Consider the following 17,863-nt stretch of genomic DNA (forward strand, 5'->3'; position numbering starts at 1 on the left):
CAATCACCCCACCCCCCAATCACCCCACCCCCCAATCAATCACCCCACCCCCCAATCAATCACCCCACCCAGTCACCCCACACCCCCAATCACCTCACCCAGTCACCCCACACCCCCAATCACCCCACCCAGTCACCCCATCCCCCCACAGTCACCCTCTCTCTGTCTCTCACCCTCCGTCTCTCTCACACTCTCTCCGTCTCTCTCACACTCTCTCTCCGTCTCTCTCACCCTCTCTCTCCGTCTCTCTCACCCTCTCTCTTCGTCTCTCTCACCCTCTCTCTTCGTCTCTCTCACCTTCTCTCTCCGTCTCTCTCACCCTCTCTCTCCGTCTCTCTCACCCTCTCTCTCCGTCTCTCTCACCCTCTCTCTCCGTCTCTCTCACCCTCTCTCTCCGTCTCTCTCACCCTCTCTCTCCGTCTCTCTCACCCTCTCTCTCCATCTCTCTCACCCTCTCTCTCCGTCTCTCTGTCTCACAATCTGGATCTGGATATCTTATTTACCCTGTATATCTTAACTGCCCTACACTATTGTGTGTATATGGGAGTGTGGGTGTGTGTATATGGGAGTGTGGGTGTGTGTATATGGGAGTGTATATATGGGAGTGTGTATATGGGGGAGTGTGTGTGTGCGTATGGGGGAGTTTGTGTGTGTGTGTGTGTGTGTATATGGGGGAGTGTGTGTGTGTGTGTATGGGGGAGTGTGTGTGTGTGTGTGTGTAAGACACCAGAGGTACCCCCCAATCAGTCCCCCCCCCACCTAGTCAGTCAAAGTCACCCAGTCAGTCACCATCTCCCCACCCAGTTCCCCCCCATTAGTCAGTCCCCCCCATCTCCTCCCTGTCTCTCTCACCCACACACTCTCTATCTTTCACCCACACTCTCTCTGTCTCTCACCCACACTCTCTCTGTCTCTCACCCACACTCTCTCTGTCTCTCACCCACACTCTCTCTGTCTCTCACCCACACTCTCTCTGTCTCTCACCCACACTCTCTCCGTCTCTCACTCTCTGGATCTGGATATCTTATTTACCCTATATATCTTAACTGCCCTATACTACACCGAAATAACCTATTCTGCTTTCTTCCAGATCTGACTCAAGCTTCACACGGGAGACATCGGAAACCCCCCCAACCCAGAAGACAGGTAGGGAAACACATCCCCTCCAATGTATAACATTGCGGGAATGAGGGTACCTGGACATTGACGGACTGCAGATCAGGTAAGATCCCAGGCGGGATTGCTGCTTTAAATATTGTGAAGTGGGGACGTCCAGACACTGGTTAAGGGTTCAGGAAACTAGTCATTCACATCTGGCTTTTTTTCTAGATTTGACATTTATACACAAGGACTAATTGTAATATAATGTAATACAATAAATAAACTTATGTCAAAAACGAATGTTCTTACTAGGAATTTATTCAATTTATTTCATTTATGGGTTTTTTTAAATGCGGGGCTGGGGGCGGGATTAGAGGCGGGGTTGGGGGCGGGACTAGGGGCGGGACTAAAGGCGGGGTTGGGGCGGGACTAGGTGGCGAGTAGATTTTTTGGTTCGGCGAGTAGATTTGTGGGTGATTTGTCAAGCACTGTATATATATATATATATATATATATATATATATATATATATATATATATATATATATATATATTTTTTGTAAGAGAAAAAGGGGACCCCGCATACACAAGATTAATAGTTATGTAACTAAATACCGACTTCTATATCAATATACAGTGATAAGTCAGTGGTGCTGTATGGGCCAATCAATACAGTAGGAGAAAGTAAAGCCCCAAACAAAAGCACTCTAGTATACCTTTAAAGTACAAATTCACAAAATCTTTATTAAATAACTGTCACAGAACAAAAAATAAAAGAAAGCACAGAAAATTAAAACAAGACATGGATCCCCTGTACGTACAAAACCTGACATAAATCCTCCAGCAGTTAATTCCAAATGGGAACAAAACCCATGTCAATAGTGACAAAAAATACACTCTACTATGCCTGACAAGGTTGACAAAATAATCCAGACAAAAAGCCAGCTGCATAAATGCTGCATTTATTTTCTGAATGCTACAGGTCTTGCTTTAAGGGCAGGATCGATGCACGTTTACTGCGCATGCGCACGGCGTGGCGCAGCATGAGGAGAGTGCGTGATTGCATGGGGTTCTTTGATGTCTGGGCGCGTGTGCGCAGTGGGGCGTATTCTACGAATCTCCTGCCTGCCTGTGTGTGAGCCGGTACGGGGCGCCATAGTAATAGGTTGGGACGGCACCCGATGACATTATGGGCTTGCTCATTTGCATCCGTGAGGCACGACCTGCCCTTAGTCTCCATCCTTACAGGGGGAGGTGTCATATCGAGTGTGACATTCACTTCCTTGACCTGTTACTGCTTTATGTGATACAGCTACGTATCGGGTGCCTCCCGATGACGTTATGCGCATGCGCACGACGCACAAGAGAGGTAGACTTGCCAGCACTGCCCTCTTTTGTGGGGGAAGGCGTACTCATGATACAATCATGTTACTGGTTCCTCCACTGTGACGCCTACATACCCATGCAGTAAGTTTATTATGCACACTCCTGTCTGCCATTGGTAATCATGTAATTGGCAGATTTTCACCAGGTGATTATCTTCATGGGCCCAATTACATATCCTTTTTAAGTATGCATGTCACCCTGCCTACCTCACCACTCCCAGTAGAAGGCTCTTGGCCGAAACGCGTAGGAGCAGGTGCAGTAGGCAGGATCCCCTGGTTTGTCCCCTTCTAGGGACACGTATTCATGTTCTGAGCGTTTGCTCCCTGTCTCCTCCATGATTTTGCAGTTTGCCTGACGTGTGGTGATGTATGACATTAGCATATAAGTTCTTTGAGGTGTGCTTCTCAAGGCTGTATATTGTGTGGCAAAAAGAAAAGAGGTTGGGGCGCTCCCTATTTGTAAAGGCTTGTGATGTTGCCTGTGTGGTAGTGTGTAACCAAAGAAAGGGTAGTGTATACTTGCCCTTGTTGTTTTCTGCAGCTGGACCAGTAGAGAAGATAAAGCCCGGAATCTTCTTGTAGTTGCAGTGGAGGTGGAGGGTTGGTCAGCGCACGGGATTTTGCTCAAACGTAGAGATAAGAGGATAGGAAGATATGGAACACGGTATTAGTGTTTTAGTAATCGAACGGTACAATACAGCCAAAAGAACTTTGGAATTAAAAATGTATGAAAAATATATTTTTAAAATAGCTTAAAACTCTTTGGAATTAAAGAACCTTGGTAATTAAAAGTAAATATATGAAAAAATATATTCTAAAATAGCTTAAAAATCCTTAAATAAAATCCTTAAATAAAATTTAAATGGAATTGTGTGGTTTTTTTGTGAACAGAAGCAGAATACGTGCTATATGTGGATGACTAACAGGGTGTGTTTATATAGCCTGTTGTTGGTCTGAGGTAAAAAGGGGATAATGGGGCTGGTTAGCAGAGTTTAATGCGCAGTCTTTCCTTCACGGAATGCTGCTAAAAACAATAGCTTTCTCACCCTCCTGGTGGAGGCAGTACGTGAGTTGCTTCTCTCCCGGGGGCCCAAATAGGAAGAAAAGGGCCGAACTCGGTGAGTGAGCAAAATAGAATTTATTAGGTACAGAAAACAAAGTCAAAATAACACTCACGGTACAGCTTTAAAACAGCCCAGCATCAGCCTGATCGTCCGGTGATATTCCTCTCACCAGTACAGCTCCCGTGGTCGCGTCCGACGGCGGGACCGGAAGAGGAGGTCTTACCGGATGTCAGCAGGCTGGCTGGGTCCTTCAATCAATGGGCTCCGGCAGGGAACAACTAGTTTCGCAATAATGCTTCGTCAGGTTCCGCGGAACCTGACGAAGCATTATTGCGAAACTAGTTGTTCCCTGCCGGAGCCCATTGATTGAAGGACCCAGCCAGCCTGCTGACATCCGGTAAGACCTCCTCTTCCGGTCCCGCCGTCGGACGCGACCACGGGAGCTGTACTGGTGAGAGGAATATCACCGGACGATCAGGCTGATGCTGGGCTGTTTTAAAGCTGTACCGTGAGTGTTATTTTGACTTTGTTTTCTGTACCTAATAAATTCTATTTTGCTCACTCACCGAGTTCGGCCCTTTTCTTCCTATTTGGGCCCCCGGGAGAGAAGCAACTCACGTACTGCCTCCACCAGGAGGGTGAGAAAGCTATTGTTTTTAGCAGCATTCCGTGAAGGAAAGACTGCGCATTAAACTCTGCTAACCAGCCCCATTATCCCCTTTTTACCTCAGACCAACAACAGGCTATATAAACACACCCTGTTAGTCATCCACATATAGCACGTATTCTGCTTCTGTTCACAAAAAAACCACACAATTCCATTTAAATTTTATTTAAGGATTTTATTTAAGGATTTTTAAGCTATTTTAGAATATATTTTTTCATATATTTACTTTTAATTACCAAGGTTCTTTAATTCCAAAGAGTTTTAAGCTATTTTAAAAATATATTTTTCATACATTTTTAATTCCAAAGTTCTTTTGGCTGTATTGTACCGTTCGATTACTAAAACACTAATACCGTGTTCCATATCTTCCTATCCTCTTATCTCTACGTTTGAGCAAAATCCCGTGCGCTGACCAACCCTCCACCTCCACTGTATATTGTGTGGCCCTATCACATATTGTTACACTGTGTCACTTGAGACATTCTCTGAGATTATGTGGGAATAAGAATGTATTGATATTATGTGATTTGATCATTTGGCCATAGCCACTTCAATTTTGGCTTTTTGTCTGGATTATTTTGTCAACCTTGTCAGGCATAGTAGAGTGTATTTTTTGTCACTATTGACATGGGTTTTGTTCCCATTTGGAATTAACTTCTGGAGGATTTATGTCAGGTTTTGTACGTACAGGGGATCCATGCCTTGTTTTAATTTTCTGTGCTTTCTTTTATTTTTTGTTCTGTGACAGTTATTTAATAAAGATTTTGTGAATTTGTACTTTAAAGGTATACTAGAGTGCTTTTGTTTGGGGCTTTACTTTCTCCTACTATATATATATATATATATTGTGGCAGGATGACCGTGGTAAGTGAGGAGACAACACGTCTTTTCCGGTGAAATAATGCTGTTGGGTTTATTTGTCCAAAAAACGGTAACTAAACAATGGGTACACTGTCCCTTTAAAATTGAAATGAAACCAAAACCTAACCCCGGTCGGGGTACTAGCTAAACAAAAGTGCAGGCTAACTATCTGGCTCGCTAGCTAACCTATTCCAGCCCAATAAAGTACAGCAAACGCAGTTGGCTCCTTACCTGGGAGCTTTATTCTTCCCTCTTGGGACAGGATCGCTTTGGGCAGCTTGTGTCTGTCTTAACACTTCTCTGTCTTCCCTCTATGCCTCAGAGAGAGAGACTGCCGCCCGAGAGGCATTTCCTCTTCCTGTTTTTAAAGCAGGTAAAGGAGCTTTATTCAAATCACCTGTGGTCTGCTTGACAAGCTGAGTTAACCCCTCGTTTACTGGATAGCATGCATACTGCCATCTCCTATTCACATACACGGAGTCAATGACCCTATCACATATCCCCCTTCCCAGCGTAACGTTACCGAGTGGAGCGGCCCGTGCACCGAGACTGTGCACCCTAGAGAGTGCGTCAGCATTACCGTGCAGTATGCCTGGCCGATGTTGGATCGTAAAGTTAAAAGGTTGCAACGACAGGAACCAACGGGTAACTCTCGAGTTCTTTTCTTTATTTCTGTGCATCCACTGTAGTGGTGCGTGATCTGTTACGAGTGTAAAAGACCTGCCTAAAAGGTAATATTTCAATGTGTCTGTTGCCCACTTTACGGCCAGACACTCTTTTTCTACTGTGGCATATCTTTGTTCGCGGGGTCACAATTTGCGACTTAAATAGAGGACCGGGTGTTCCTCTTCTCCTACAAACTGGGACAGTACTGCTCCGAGACCTACTTCGGAGGCGTCCGTTTGTAAAAAAAACTCCTTTTTAAAGTCCGGGGCTACCAAGACTGGGTGACTACAGAGCGTTGTGCGTAGGTCTACAAATGCGGTCTCCGCATTACTGTTCCATTTTACAACATCAGGTGCCTTTGCCTTTACTAGATCTGAAAGCTGTGCAGCCCGGATTGCAAAATGGGGTATAAATCGCCTGTAGTAACCTACAATGCCCAGAAACGTCCTAACCTGTTTCTTTTTTAGGGGACGGGGCCAACTCTCAATGGCTTCAACTTTATTGAGCTGGGGTTTTACTGTCCCCCTTCCCACAACATAGCCAAGATATTTTGCCTCTGCTAGGCCGACTGAACATTTAGCTGGATTGGCTGTAAGACCCGCCTCCCGAAAGGTTCTTAACACTGCTTCAACCTTTCCTAGATGTGAGTCCCAATCTGGACTATGAATTACCACATCGTCTAAGTACGCTGAGGCGTAGTACGAGTGTGGGTGTAGCAATTTATTCATAAACCTTTGGAAGGTTGCAGGTGCCCCATGAAGACCAAAGGGTAAAACAGTATACTGAAATAGACCATCAGGTGTGGAGAAGGCCGTTTTCTCTTTTGTTGACCTTGTTAAGGGGATTTGCCAATAACCCTTTGTAAGATCTAAAGTGGTTAGAAAACGAGCCCTCGCCAACTTCTCAATTAACTCGTCTACCCGTGGCATAGGATAGGCATCAAACTTCGAGACTTCATTTACCTTTCTAAAGTCGTTACAGAACCGTATTGTCCCATCTGGCTTTGGTACCAAGAAAATAGGGCTGGACCATTGACTATGGGACTCCTCAATTATGCCTAGATCTAGCATTTTCTTTACCTCCGACTGAATAGCCCCTCTTCTAGCTTCTGGGATTCTATAAGGTCTTATCTTAATGACTACCTCTGGCTTGGTGATGATATCATGAGAAATCATCCTAGTTTTCCCTGGTACGCTGGAAAAGACATCTCTGTTCCTTTTCACCAAATCTACAGCTTCTCTGTGTTGTTCAGGCGTAAGTTCTGCCGATATTTGAACAAGTGGTTCCTCCCCTTTCCTGGATTCGTTAGCTACTACCGACAGGCATACCTCTCTATCCTTCCAGGATTTTAATAGATTTATGTGATAGATTTGCTCTACCTTCCTCCGGTCTGGCTGTCGAATTTTATAATTCACCGGGCCGACCTGTTCTAGAACCTCATATGGCCCCTGCAAATGTGATAACAGCTTGCTTTTGGCCGTGGGAACAAGGACCATTACTCGGTCCCCTGGTCGGAAGTTGCGAACCGTAGCCTGTCTGTTGTAAAGGTTCCGTTGGGCCCTCTGTGCCTCTTCTAGATGCTGTCTGACTATGGGGGTAATATGCGCAATACGGTCTTTCAAATCTTCCACAAATTGGACGACATTTTTCCCTGGCACAGCTTGTTGCTCCCACTCTTCTTTGAGGCTATCCAGAATCCCTCTTGGGCGTCTCCCATACAGGAGTTCAAATGGGGAAAACCCCGTAGAGGCCTGTGGTACCTCTCGGATAGCAAACAAGAGATAAGGCAACAAGGTGTCCCAGTTCTTCCCATCACTAGCGACTACCTTTCTCAACATCATCTTCAACGTCTTATTGAATCGTTCTACCAGTCCGTCCGTTTGCGGATGGTACACAGAGGTTCTTAGGGACTGTATTTTTAGCTCTACACATAAGTCTCGCATAAGTTTAGATGTAAACGGGGTACCCTGATCTGTCAGAATTTCTTTTGGTATCCCGAGTCGGGAAAACACCTGTAACAATTCCTTAGCTATAGCTTTGGAGGAAGCGTTACGTAAAGGTAGTGCCTCTGGATATCGAGTGGCATAGTCTAAGATCACCAGAATGTACTGATGACCCTTGGCAGATTTCTCCAAGGGACCCACTATATCCATGGCAATCCTCTCAAATGGGACCTCAATAATAGGCATAGGGATCAATGGGGCCCTCAAACGTGGTCGGGGGGCTGTCAACTGACACTCGGGACAAGAGGCACAGAATCTCTTTACTGCATTATATATCCCTGGCCAGTAAAACCTTTTTAGGATTCTTTGCTGTGTCTTCTCTACGCCCAGATGACCCCCCAACAAATGAGAGTGTGCTAGCTCTAGGACCTTCCTCACTAATGAACTGGGTACTAACAATTTTTCTATTTCTTGGCCCTCCTCTTGGCTCACATGGTATAACAAATCATTCTTAATGCAGAAATATGGATAGGATTCCTTTGTGGTTCCTTCTACCGGGACCCCATTAACTTCTACCGCCTGGCTAAACCCATTTTTCAACTGGGGATCATTAGCCTGTTCTCTACCAAAGTTAGTTAGGGACAGTTCTAGACTTCCAAAACCTTCTTCATCTGGAGTTTGGTCGGTTACCTCCACGGGTAACTCAGACACCTGATCATCAACAGGCCCTGTCTTGGACAACTCTTCTCCCTCTGGTCTCCCTCCGTTAGGGGTAGTGACCAGTGCTAACTGGGGTGGGGGTGTACCTCTTTTTTTTCCGTTCCTACGTTCCCGTTTTGACTTAGGGGTTTTAGACACCTCGGCGACTAATTCGGGGTCTGTAAATGGAAAAAGCTCACCTGGAGTAGGATTGTTCAAGGTGAGCTGTCCCCTGATCAGGGTGTCAAAACCAGGGAAATTACAGCCTAACACTAGGGAATGGGGTAATTTTGGCACAACTGCTGCCATAGTTTCGATGACTTGCCCCTCGACTTTTACTTTTATCAGAGTCGTGGTATACGGAAGCGTACACCCATGCACACATAATACCCGCAACTTCTCACCCTGGGGTAACCGGAGAGGCTTAACCAACTTCCCGGATACCAAGTTAATATTGCTCCCTGAGTCTACCAGTGCGGAGACTGGTTTTCCATTTAACATCACCATGATGAGGAAGTTGTGGGTACGTTTTCCCTCGCGGGTCATACCCACCACTCCACAAAATTCAGACTTCACAGAACCATATGCACACTCCATTGGCTCAGACAACTGTGGGCAGTGAGCCTTAATATGCCCCGTCTCCCCACACTCAAAACAAACAATTGGCCTAGTTCGTTCTTGAAACCCTTTCTGAAATTTAGAGTTTCTGTCCTTATCCTGGTTTTCTTCCACCCGCTCAAATCGTGCGAACGGTCGTGGGTCCTGGCGCCAGCGCTGGCCTCTACTGTTCGTGTTGGGACGTGGGTTGTAGTTTGTGCGAGTGGGGCGTGACAGTTCACGGGTAGCCAGAAACTGCTCCATTGCGCCTACCATGGCATCACAAGAGAGGGGATCTCCCTGCCCCACCCACTATTGAAGGTCCTGGGGTAACGCTCGAATGAAGCGGTCCAACACCACCATCTCAAGGATCCGTGCCGGGCTATGTTCCTCTGGTTTTAGCCACTTGGACGCTAGGTGAATCAAATCCCATAACTGGGATCTGGGCGGCTTCTGTTCCTGGTATTTCCACTTATGGAACCTCTGCGCACAAACTGCGGGAGTCACACCAATCCTTGCAAGGATTTCGCTTTTCAGACAGTCATAATCTGCTGCGGCTTCTTCGTCAAGGTCACAATACGCTTTTTGGGCTTCCCCCAGTAAAAAGGGTGCGATAATCCCAGCCCATTTGGAGCGGGCCCACCTTTCCCGGGAAGCGATTCGCTCAAAGGACCTGAGGTGTCCCTCGACGTCATCGTGTGGCGTCATTTTCTGCAGGTACTCGTTCGCCTGGACGGGCTGCGCTGGGGCCGTACTTGACAAGGCCATTTTAATCTGGGCCAGCTGCTCAATCAGTTGCTTCTGTGTATCTGCAACAATGTCAAGCTGGGCTGCAAATAACCGGTTCGTCTCGCGTTGTGCAGCCGTGCTGTCCTGTCCCTGTTTGTTAGCTTCTTGCTGGACAGCGGTGCTGTGTACTAAGGCCTTCACAACGTCTTCCATAGTGGCAGCTACCGCGTGGACAGATTCCACCAGACGCAATCTGTAGCTCCGCCCCTTTTACAGGGTGTTCGCCATCCCACTTCTGACTCCACGTGTGGCAGGATGACCGTGGTAAGTGAGGAGACAGCACGTCTTTTCCGGTGAAATAATGCTGTTGGGTTTATTTGTCTAAAAAACGGTAACTAAACAATGGGTACACTGTCCCTTTAAAATTGAAATGAAACCAAAACCTAACCCCGGTCGGGGTACTAGCTAAACAAAAGTGCAGGCTAACTATCTGGCTCGCTAGCTAACCTATTCCAGCCCAATAAAGTACAGCAAACGCAGTTGGCTCCTTACCTGGGAGCTTTATTCTTCCCTCTTGGGACAGGATCGCTTTGGGCAGCTTGTGTCTGTCTTAACACTTCTCTGTCTTCCCTCTATGCCTCAGAGAGAGAGACTGCCGCCCCAGAGGCATTTCCTCTTCCTGTTTTTAAAGCAGGTAAAGGAGCTTTATTCAAATCACCTGTGGTCTGCTTGACAAGCTGAGTTAACCCCTCGTTTACTGGATAGCATGCATACTGCCATCTCCTATTCACATACACGGAGTCAATGACCCTATCACAATATATATATATATATATATATATGTATATATATATATATATATATAGATAGATATATATATATAAAAAGAATAGCGCCCAATCCTAGTGTAATACGTTAAAAAATATATGTAAATTTAATATCCGAGATTCACAAATGAACACTCACAAACAAACGTTAAAAAAGGCGTATTATGAGTATATACTCATGCTTCAACGATCCGTGACTGTGTCTTTGCTGTCCGTCAAAACTGCACGCCACAAGTCTCCACGCTAGCAGTAACTTGCAACGTCAGTCCTCGGTACAGGTATCCTCCGACTGCACACCACGAGCGTATGTGGTTCTGGCTGGGGAATCAATTTTGTGTGGCTCCAATAGGAATCAGTGCGAGCCTCTTACAGTCTGTCGCGGAGCAGCGCCAAGATTAGTGTATCAAGTCCAATCCTACGTTTTCCCTGATGAAGTCATACGCTCGTGGTGTGCAGTCGGAGGATACCTGTACCGAGGACTGACGTTGCAAGTTCCTGCTAGCGTGGAGACTTGTGGCGTGCAGTTTTGACGGACAGCAAAGACACAGTCACGGATCGTTGAAGCATGAGTATATACTCATAATACGCCTTTTTTAACGTTTGTTTGTGAGTGTTCATTTGTGAATCTCTGATATTAAATTTACATATATTTTTTTACATATTGCACTAAGATTGGGCGCTTTTCTTTTTTTCTATACAGGTTAAGGGGAGTTCGTTGGGCCCACAAAGAAGGCAGCCTGTATCCAGTGTGCTATACAAATTGGACTTTTTATCAATGGACTCATAAGTGTCATTATCACTACACTATATTCCTCCTTTATTAGATACTCTAGAAAGGACATTTGGAACATATTTTTCATTGTGTGGATTGATATAGAATATAGGGTTCACCCTTGGTAGTTGTTAGTCCCATCCGGATATACATGTAACATTATCACTCCCAAGCATTTGGTTAATATTCAATTACATAGTTATAGTTAATCGTATCTTAACTATTATATGGTCGTTATAAGTATATAATATGTGTTACAGTTAGACATCAGACAAAATTATTACATACACATTGTATATTTATTTACCAATTTTATTCATTTTATTTCTTAATTTATTATTAATTGATATATATGGTTTAATTATTGATATATTTTTAAATGATTGGTATTGGTGTTGCTCACTATCCATTTAAGCGCAGTCCCTGTTTTCTCTGTATATATAAATATATATATACTTCCTGTAAGTAGAAATCTATAGGAGCCATGATCGCGCGCGTGTGTGTGCGTGTGTGTGTGTTTAGTTAAGTTATGGTGGGTAAAAAAAAAGTGACAAAAACCCTTCACAGCAAAGCATATAGCAAATGGAAATATTACTGTATGCTCATTTGCATGTCTTAAACAGGTCTGCAACCCCGCCTTTCACCATTATCACCCAGCACATGGCTTTATTTTTGTTAAATAACTCATGACACGGTGTAATATGACATGTGTTGTTGTACATCTGAGGATGTATTTTCCTAATTTTTAGACCTGCTAAGGAACAGATGATTGTTATTATGTCCTGATACTGTATGTAAAACCATAGAATTCAAAGAGGGTGTACTTTCTTTTTCATACCACTGTATATACAGCTCAACCCCGTTATAGTGTGATCCGATATAACGCGGATCCGCTTATAACGCGGTTTGAGCGTGGACCCCGAATATAAAAAATATATGTATGTATTTAATTTTTTTGCGCACACACTCACAGCACACTGCACACATGCACACAGCGCACACGCACTGCACACAGCACACTGTGCATATGCACACACACAGCACACTGCTTACTTACTGATTTGGAGTTCGTCCCAATGAATTTCACAATTAGTAGTCCAAAAGGCTTCAATCTAGTTTTACTAGTAAAAATCTGTACTTTACTGTTAAAATGCTATTTTTTTATCAAGAACCCCCAAATCTTAATTTACAATTATTTTTTAAAATTTGAACATCTACAGTATACGTTTTTTATATTTACTTGAAATCATTATTTCACAAGTCTTCCTATTCATCCTACTGTAGTCTACAAACTATTGTGTATATCATACCTATTATAGGTTTAGACATTACATTTATCAGGTTGAGTACAATTTTTTGGGATCTATTCTGATCTTCTTCGATCAGACATTGTATCTAAGTATCGTTCCTCCCATATGCACCCCTGTTTGGCGCAGCTTCGCACACAAGATATTTAGTTTGAGCGGTGATTCCCCCCCTTTTTGGTTAATCACTATTTCAAGTAAGTTTGTAAACACAGTGGCCTTAGACTTGGGGGAGAAGTATTCTTTTCTTTAGCTTATGGCTGTGAAACTCACAGCCATGAGAGACAGTCCCCCGCCTCACCTTATCTCTGAAAAACAGGACTAAAGATGTAGAAAGCATTTGAGTAATAAAGGCGGGAGAGGGTGTAGGGGGTATGAAACCTTTTATTGGACAAACAAGTAGGTGAAATATTACAAGCTTTCAAACCTCTCAGGGTTCTTCATCAGGTGTGGCAAAAAGTATTTGATTGACCTGTACTCCCCCAAGCTGTCATGAAAATACATTTTCCCTAATTTTTAAATAAACCAAAACATACAAATCTTGTGCTTTACAAAATTTTGTTTTTTCTTAACCCAGGATGGACTTTACCTTTAACTATTGATGATGGCCTAATAGCTTTCGTGAATTACCCTGAAGTCTTCTAGTGCATTGCTCATAAATTGTGATAAAGTTCTCTTAGTGGCGTCCAATATATTACACTTAAGTAGAAATGTACATAGGACAGGGAGATAAGATAGACTCTTGTCTTTATTCCGTCTCCATAATTCTCTTAGTCTATAAAAAATATGCATTTTAAATAACTTCAGAAAACCTTGTAGTGTTTGACAGAATATGCGTTTGTTTATCTTAAGGTAAAGAAAAGTTGGTAGTGGTTGGAGATTTTGCTCAGCTGTTCAAGATACCATGACTGACATTGAGAAAGATGAAGGGGATACATCGTTCGAAGATTCGGCAGAAGGGGACACTCCTCTAAGTAAGGAATCCTTCCATGATGTTGGGATGTCCATGATAGTTTTAAGCACATTTATAGTGCTACTCAATGCAATGAAAAATTAGTAATAGCTGTCACGGGAGACCAGGCAAAATACACCCTTTTACCAGGATCATTTCATTGAGCAAAACGAGTGATGAAATAAATTGTAACTTATTCACTTAAATAGGCAAACACACAATATTACACAAAATACAGAATAAAGACACACTTACTTTGGGAATCTGAGGTAACACAACTACCTGTCCTAGTTGCAAAACAAACAGCAAAATAATCCAGGCAGCTTTTCCTCCAAGTAGTCTCTTCCTGCTGGAGACTTAGCCTCTGAGAATCTTAGATGACTTACTCACAGCTTGAAATTCTTGGACCACACATTGAATCTGACCAATCTGAGCCGTGTCAGGATTTATAATACCTCTGGGGTTCATTCCCAGAAAACCTGCAGCCCAATCAAAACGCCTGAGTGATCGCCCTAGCAACCAGGCTGAGTCACTCACATTCTTGCCAGTACTGTGTAGCCTGGCACTGGGAGCCTCAGCATAGCAACTGGGCATGTGCGACAAAGGCCAGCTTCATCCTCTTGTGATGCAAGGCCTCCTGTCGGCTCAGTGCCGCAAAGTCTGGGAAGGGTGACAACATGCCAGGATGGCTTATTGACGTTTCTTCCTCTCCTCCTCATTGCTAACAAATGGTTTAACACTTCCATATCCTGGATTGCCTTTGAAGCTTAGAGGGCGGAGTAGCCACTCTGTCTCCCATGCAAATGGATTTTTATCCATACTGGATGACCCCCTCTGAACATTACTTTAATAAAAATGTAAACCTTGGGGACTTTCATATTTACCCCACAGTTCATTCACAGGTTTCAGCATATATACGTATTAATGTAAACCTTTAATAAAATATACATTTCCCTGTGTCTGATGTTTTGTATAAAACTGTATAAGTTTCTCTCTCTGGTGTCATGGATAGAATAAGATGAATATACTCCCTCATCCTATTAACCTTATACCTGGCCACACTATAGAAACTAACTTTAATGTTTTACACACAATACTATCCTAATAAACACACTACTAGACAGCACTCTAAACAGCAAATCTAATGAAAATGTATATGGTGCACGGAGCGAAGTGGGCCCAAACAACCCCACAATAAATCATATAAACCCCAAAATAGGCTCCAGCACACTCACAAAATAGAAAACGTAGAGAGTCTCAGAATAGGTCACAGATTTTATAGCGTAAACAGATCAATTTGCAAACTTGGAAATGCTAACCGACTACTAAAGCAAAGTATACAGCTCTTCTTATCACACTAGGGGGGGGGGGGAGAAAGATACAATGGGAAGGGAAGTGCGGGGTACAAATGAGGGTAAGGGGAAGGAAAAACAGATACACATAGAAAGACACTGGGGTAGGGCAAGAGGGGCAACGTTTCAGGGTAGAAACCCTTTCTTCTGGCCCGTTCCCTTGGGTCCACAGGAACCTCAAGGTACTTCCCTTGGCCCTTGTCCCCCCTGTAAGACACACAACTGGAAAGTATGCAAAATCACAGAATGCAATCAAATAATTCTGCTGTGAACAGCCATCCGCAGTAAAGATAAGTATATAGGGATAAAGCAAACCGTCCTTATTCTGAATGTTCTCAGGCTACTGGCAGAGGTTACAGGCAATCTTCTTCAATCTAACTGCAGCTGTGGACCCAAGGGAACGGCCAAAAGAATGGGTTTCTACCCTGAAACGTTGCCCCCCATACCCTACCCCAGTGTCTTTATATGTGTATCTGTTTTTCCTTCCCCTTACCCTCATTTGTACCCCGCACTTCCCTTCCCATTGTATCTCTCCCCCCCCTAGTGTGATAAGTAGAGCTGTATACTTTGCTTTAGTAGTCGGTTAGCATTTCCAAGTTTGCAAATTGATCTGTTTACGCTATTAAATCTGTGACTTATTCTGAGACTCTACGTTTTCTATTTTTCTGAGTGTGCTGGAGCCTATTTTGGGGTTAATACTACCCTTATAGCTTTATAACTTAGCTGGGCATCTACCTGGGCAACCCCCCTTATACTAGAGTCCCCGTGTTGTTCGAAGGGATAAATTAACCCCTCATGTCCCATTTGCCTGTTCCGTTTGTGCTTGTAACAGGGACTTATCCCTGTTAAAGAAATGTGCCTCTAATCCAGCAGTGTGCTGGTTAATTGCACACCAGCAATTAGTCAGACTCCATCTGGCTGATTAAAACTGTTAGAAAAAGCCTGTTCCAAGAGACAGAAAGGAGATTTTCCTCAGTACACAAGCAGGTTGACAAGAGAAAATAGATCTTGAGCAGAAAGGCTCTGCTGAGATCAAGACACCCAGAGACTTATATTCCTGGACACAGGGGACACAGGAACCTACCAGAGACTGACATGGAGGGCCACCTGCTTTAAGGTATCTTGAGACTTTGGGGAATAGGGTGGGAATGGGATTATCCCTCCAGCCTTGGAGAAAGGGACTGTGGAAGTAAGTTAGCCCTTACACAGGGATAGGTGTTTGTTGTTTTTGTATATTTCTGTTTGCTGTGCTATTTAAAGGAACAGGCAATAAAGCCTTATTTTAATTTCACCTTAAAAACGGTCTCCATTGCGTACCTCTGAACATGTCTCTTACAGTGCTGAAGCAGGAACCCTGGTGGGGAGCCGCAATAACGTTCCCAGGATTATAGCTTGACCGGAACAATGTGCTTTAACATACCCGAGAATCTCACTTGATTCCTGTAAGAGACGTGTGCAGAGGTACATATAATGGAGACCGATTGGGGTGAAATTATATCTTGGCTTTATTGAGCCTGTTCCTTAATGCAGGCAAAATATACAAAAACACAAAATAACAAACACCTATCCCTGTGTAAGGGCTAACTTACTTCCCCAGTCCCTTTCTCCAAGACTGGAGGGATAATCCCATTCCCACCCTATTCCCCAAAGTCTCAAGAGATACCTTAAAGCAGGTGGCCCTCCATGTCAGTCTCTGGTAGGTTCCTGTGTACCCTGTGTCCAGGAATATAAGTCTCTGGGTGTCTTGATCTCAGCAGAGCCTTTCTGCTCAAGACCTCTGTGTGCAGGCTTCTCTGCTTTCCTATGTCAGCTCACCAAATGTGAGCTCAGGAATCCTCCTTCCTGTCTCAGAACAGGCTATTTCACAGAGCTGTGATTAGCGGGTGGGGTTGATTGCACCAGCAATTAACCAGCACACTGCTGGATTAGGCTGAGTCCATGCTCCCTGCTTGCTCACTGAGGCGCGCTGAGGCTCAGGGAAAGCGGGTGCTTTCCCTGGCCTTGCGGTTGCTTACCGCACGCGCTGTCAGCGGGCCTTCAGGGGGTTGGCCGGGGGCGGGCAGGTCACTGGCTGGGGGCGGGCCAGTGACGTCACGGAGCTGGTTCGCCCTCATTGGGCGAACCGCTCACGTGACCGGCCTGTCTCGCCAGCAAGCGGGGGAATTTTAAATTCCCCTAAGACCTGCGCTCCCGCTCTAATTGCGGCTGTAGGGGCTCAGTGGCATCAGCAAGCGAGAGCACGCTCAAGCAAGCAAGCACTAACCATGGCCTGGGCCTTAGAGGCAAGCCTGTTAACAGGGATAAGACCCTGTTACAATTCCCGAATAGGTTTTTGGTGTATCCTATAACTCTGGACTCCCGATACATAGCCACATTCTGTAAAGACTTTCTCCGACAAACCCACCCTGAAACTTACTACCTAGAAATCTCCTGGTCCTAGCACATTGGTAAAGGAACAAACATAAAAAATCTTTATTGTCACATAATTTGCACACAGTCACAGCAATATATATACGACAGTCAGGTCCAAGAGAAAAAAAAGGTGATGTGAATAGCGCTAAAAAAATATATATGTATGGGTGAATCCTAACTAGGAAAACAAAAACCTTTGGAAGGTACTAGGCTGCCTGGTGGAATCTGATCGCACAATCAGGATGGAACAATAGAGCAAAAAAGGGGTACCGGCGCCTTGAATGTCCAAATGGAGTATAGTCCATTGCACTATATTACATAGCTGTGTTGCACTATATTTCCCCTTTTTTCATTTCATATCGCTTCCCACACTGATGAAGCTACATCTGACTACCTAAGAGACTGAGGAATTGCCAATTTATCTCCTTGGACATTCATCCTTCTGTCTGGAATTTCCAGGACTATACTCCATTTGGACATTCAAGGCGCCGGTACCCCTTTTTTGCTCAGTCAGGTCCAAGAGCTGATACTC

General features: G+C 44.3%; 1 protein-coding gene across 4 annotated transcripts in view; it reads left to right on the forward strand.

Annotated features, from left to right (window-relative positions):
- The window catches only part of LOC142464666 (uncharacterized), a 165,432-nt gene that overhangs the window by 24,734 nt on the left and 122,835 nt on the right, over window positions 1–17,863 (forward strand). For all 4 annotated transcript variants that reach the window (XM_075568025.1, XM_075568026.1, XM_075568027.1 and 1 more), the window contains exon 2: window positions 13,468–13,589. In XM_075568025.1, coding sequence (XP_075424140.1) covers window positions 13,520–13,589 — 70 coding nt within the window. In that variant the 5' untranslated portion in view covers window positions 13,468–13,519. The remainder of the gene's footprint in view (window positions 1–13,467; window positions 13,590–17,863) is intronic.

The sequence above is a fragment of the Ascaphus truei genome, chromosome 13 (genome assembly GCF_040206685.1).
Source record: "Ascaphus truei isolate aAscTru1 chromosome 13, aAscTru1.hap1, whole genome shotgun sequence".
In the NCBI taxonomy this organism is placed as follows: domain Eukaryota; kingdom Metazoa; phylum Chordata; class Amphibia; order Anura; family Ascaphidae; genus Ascaphus; species Ascaphus truei.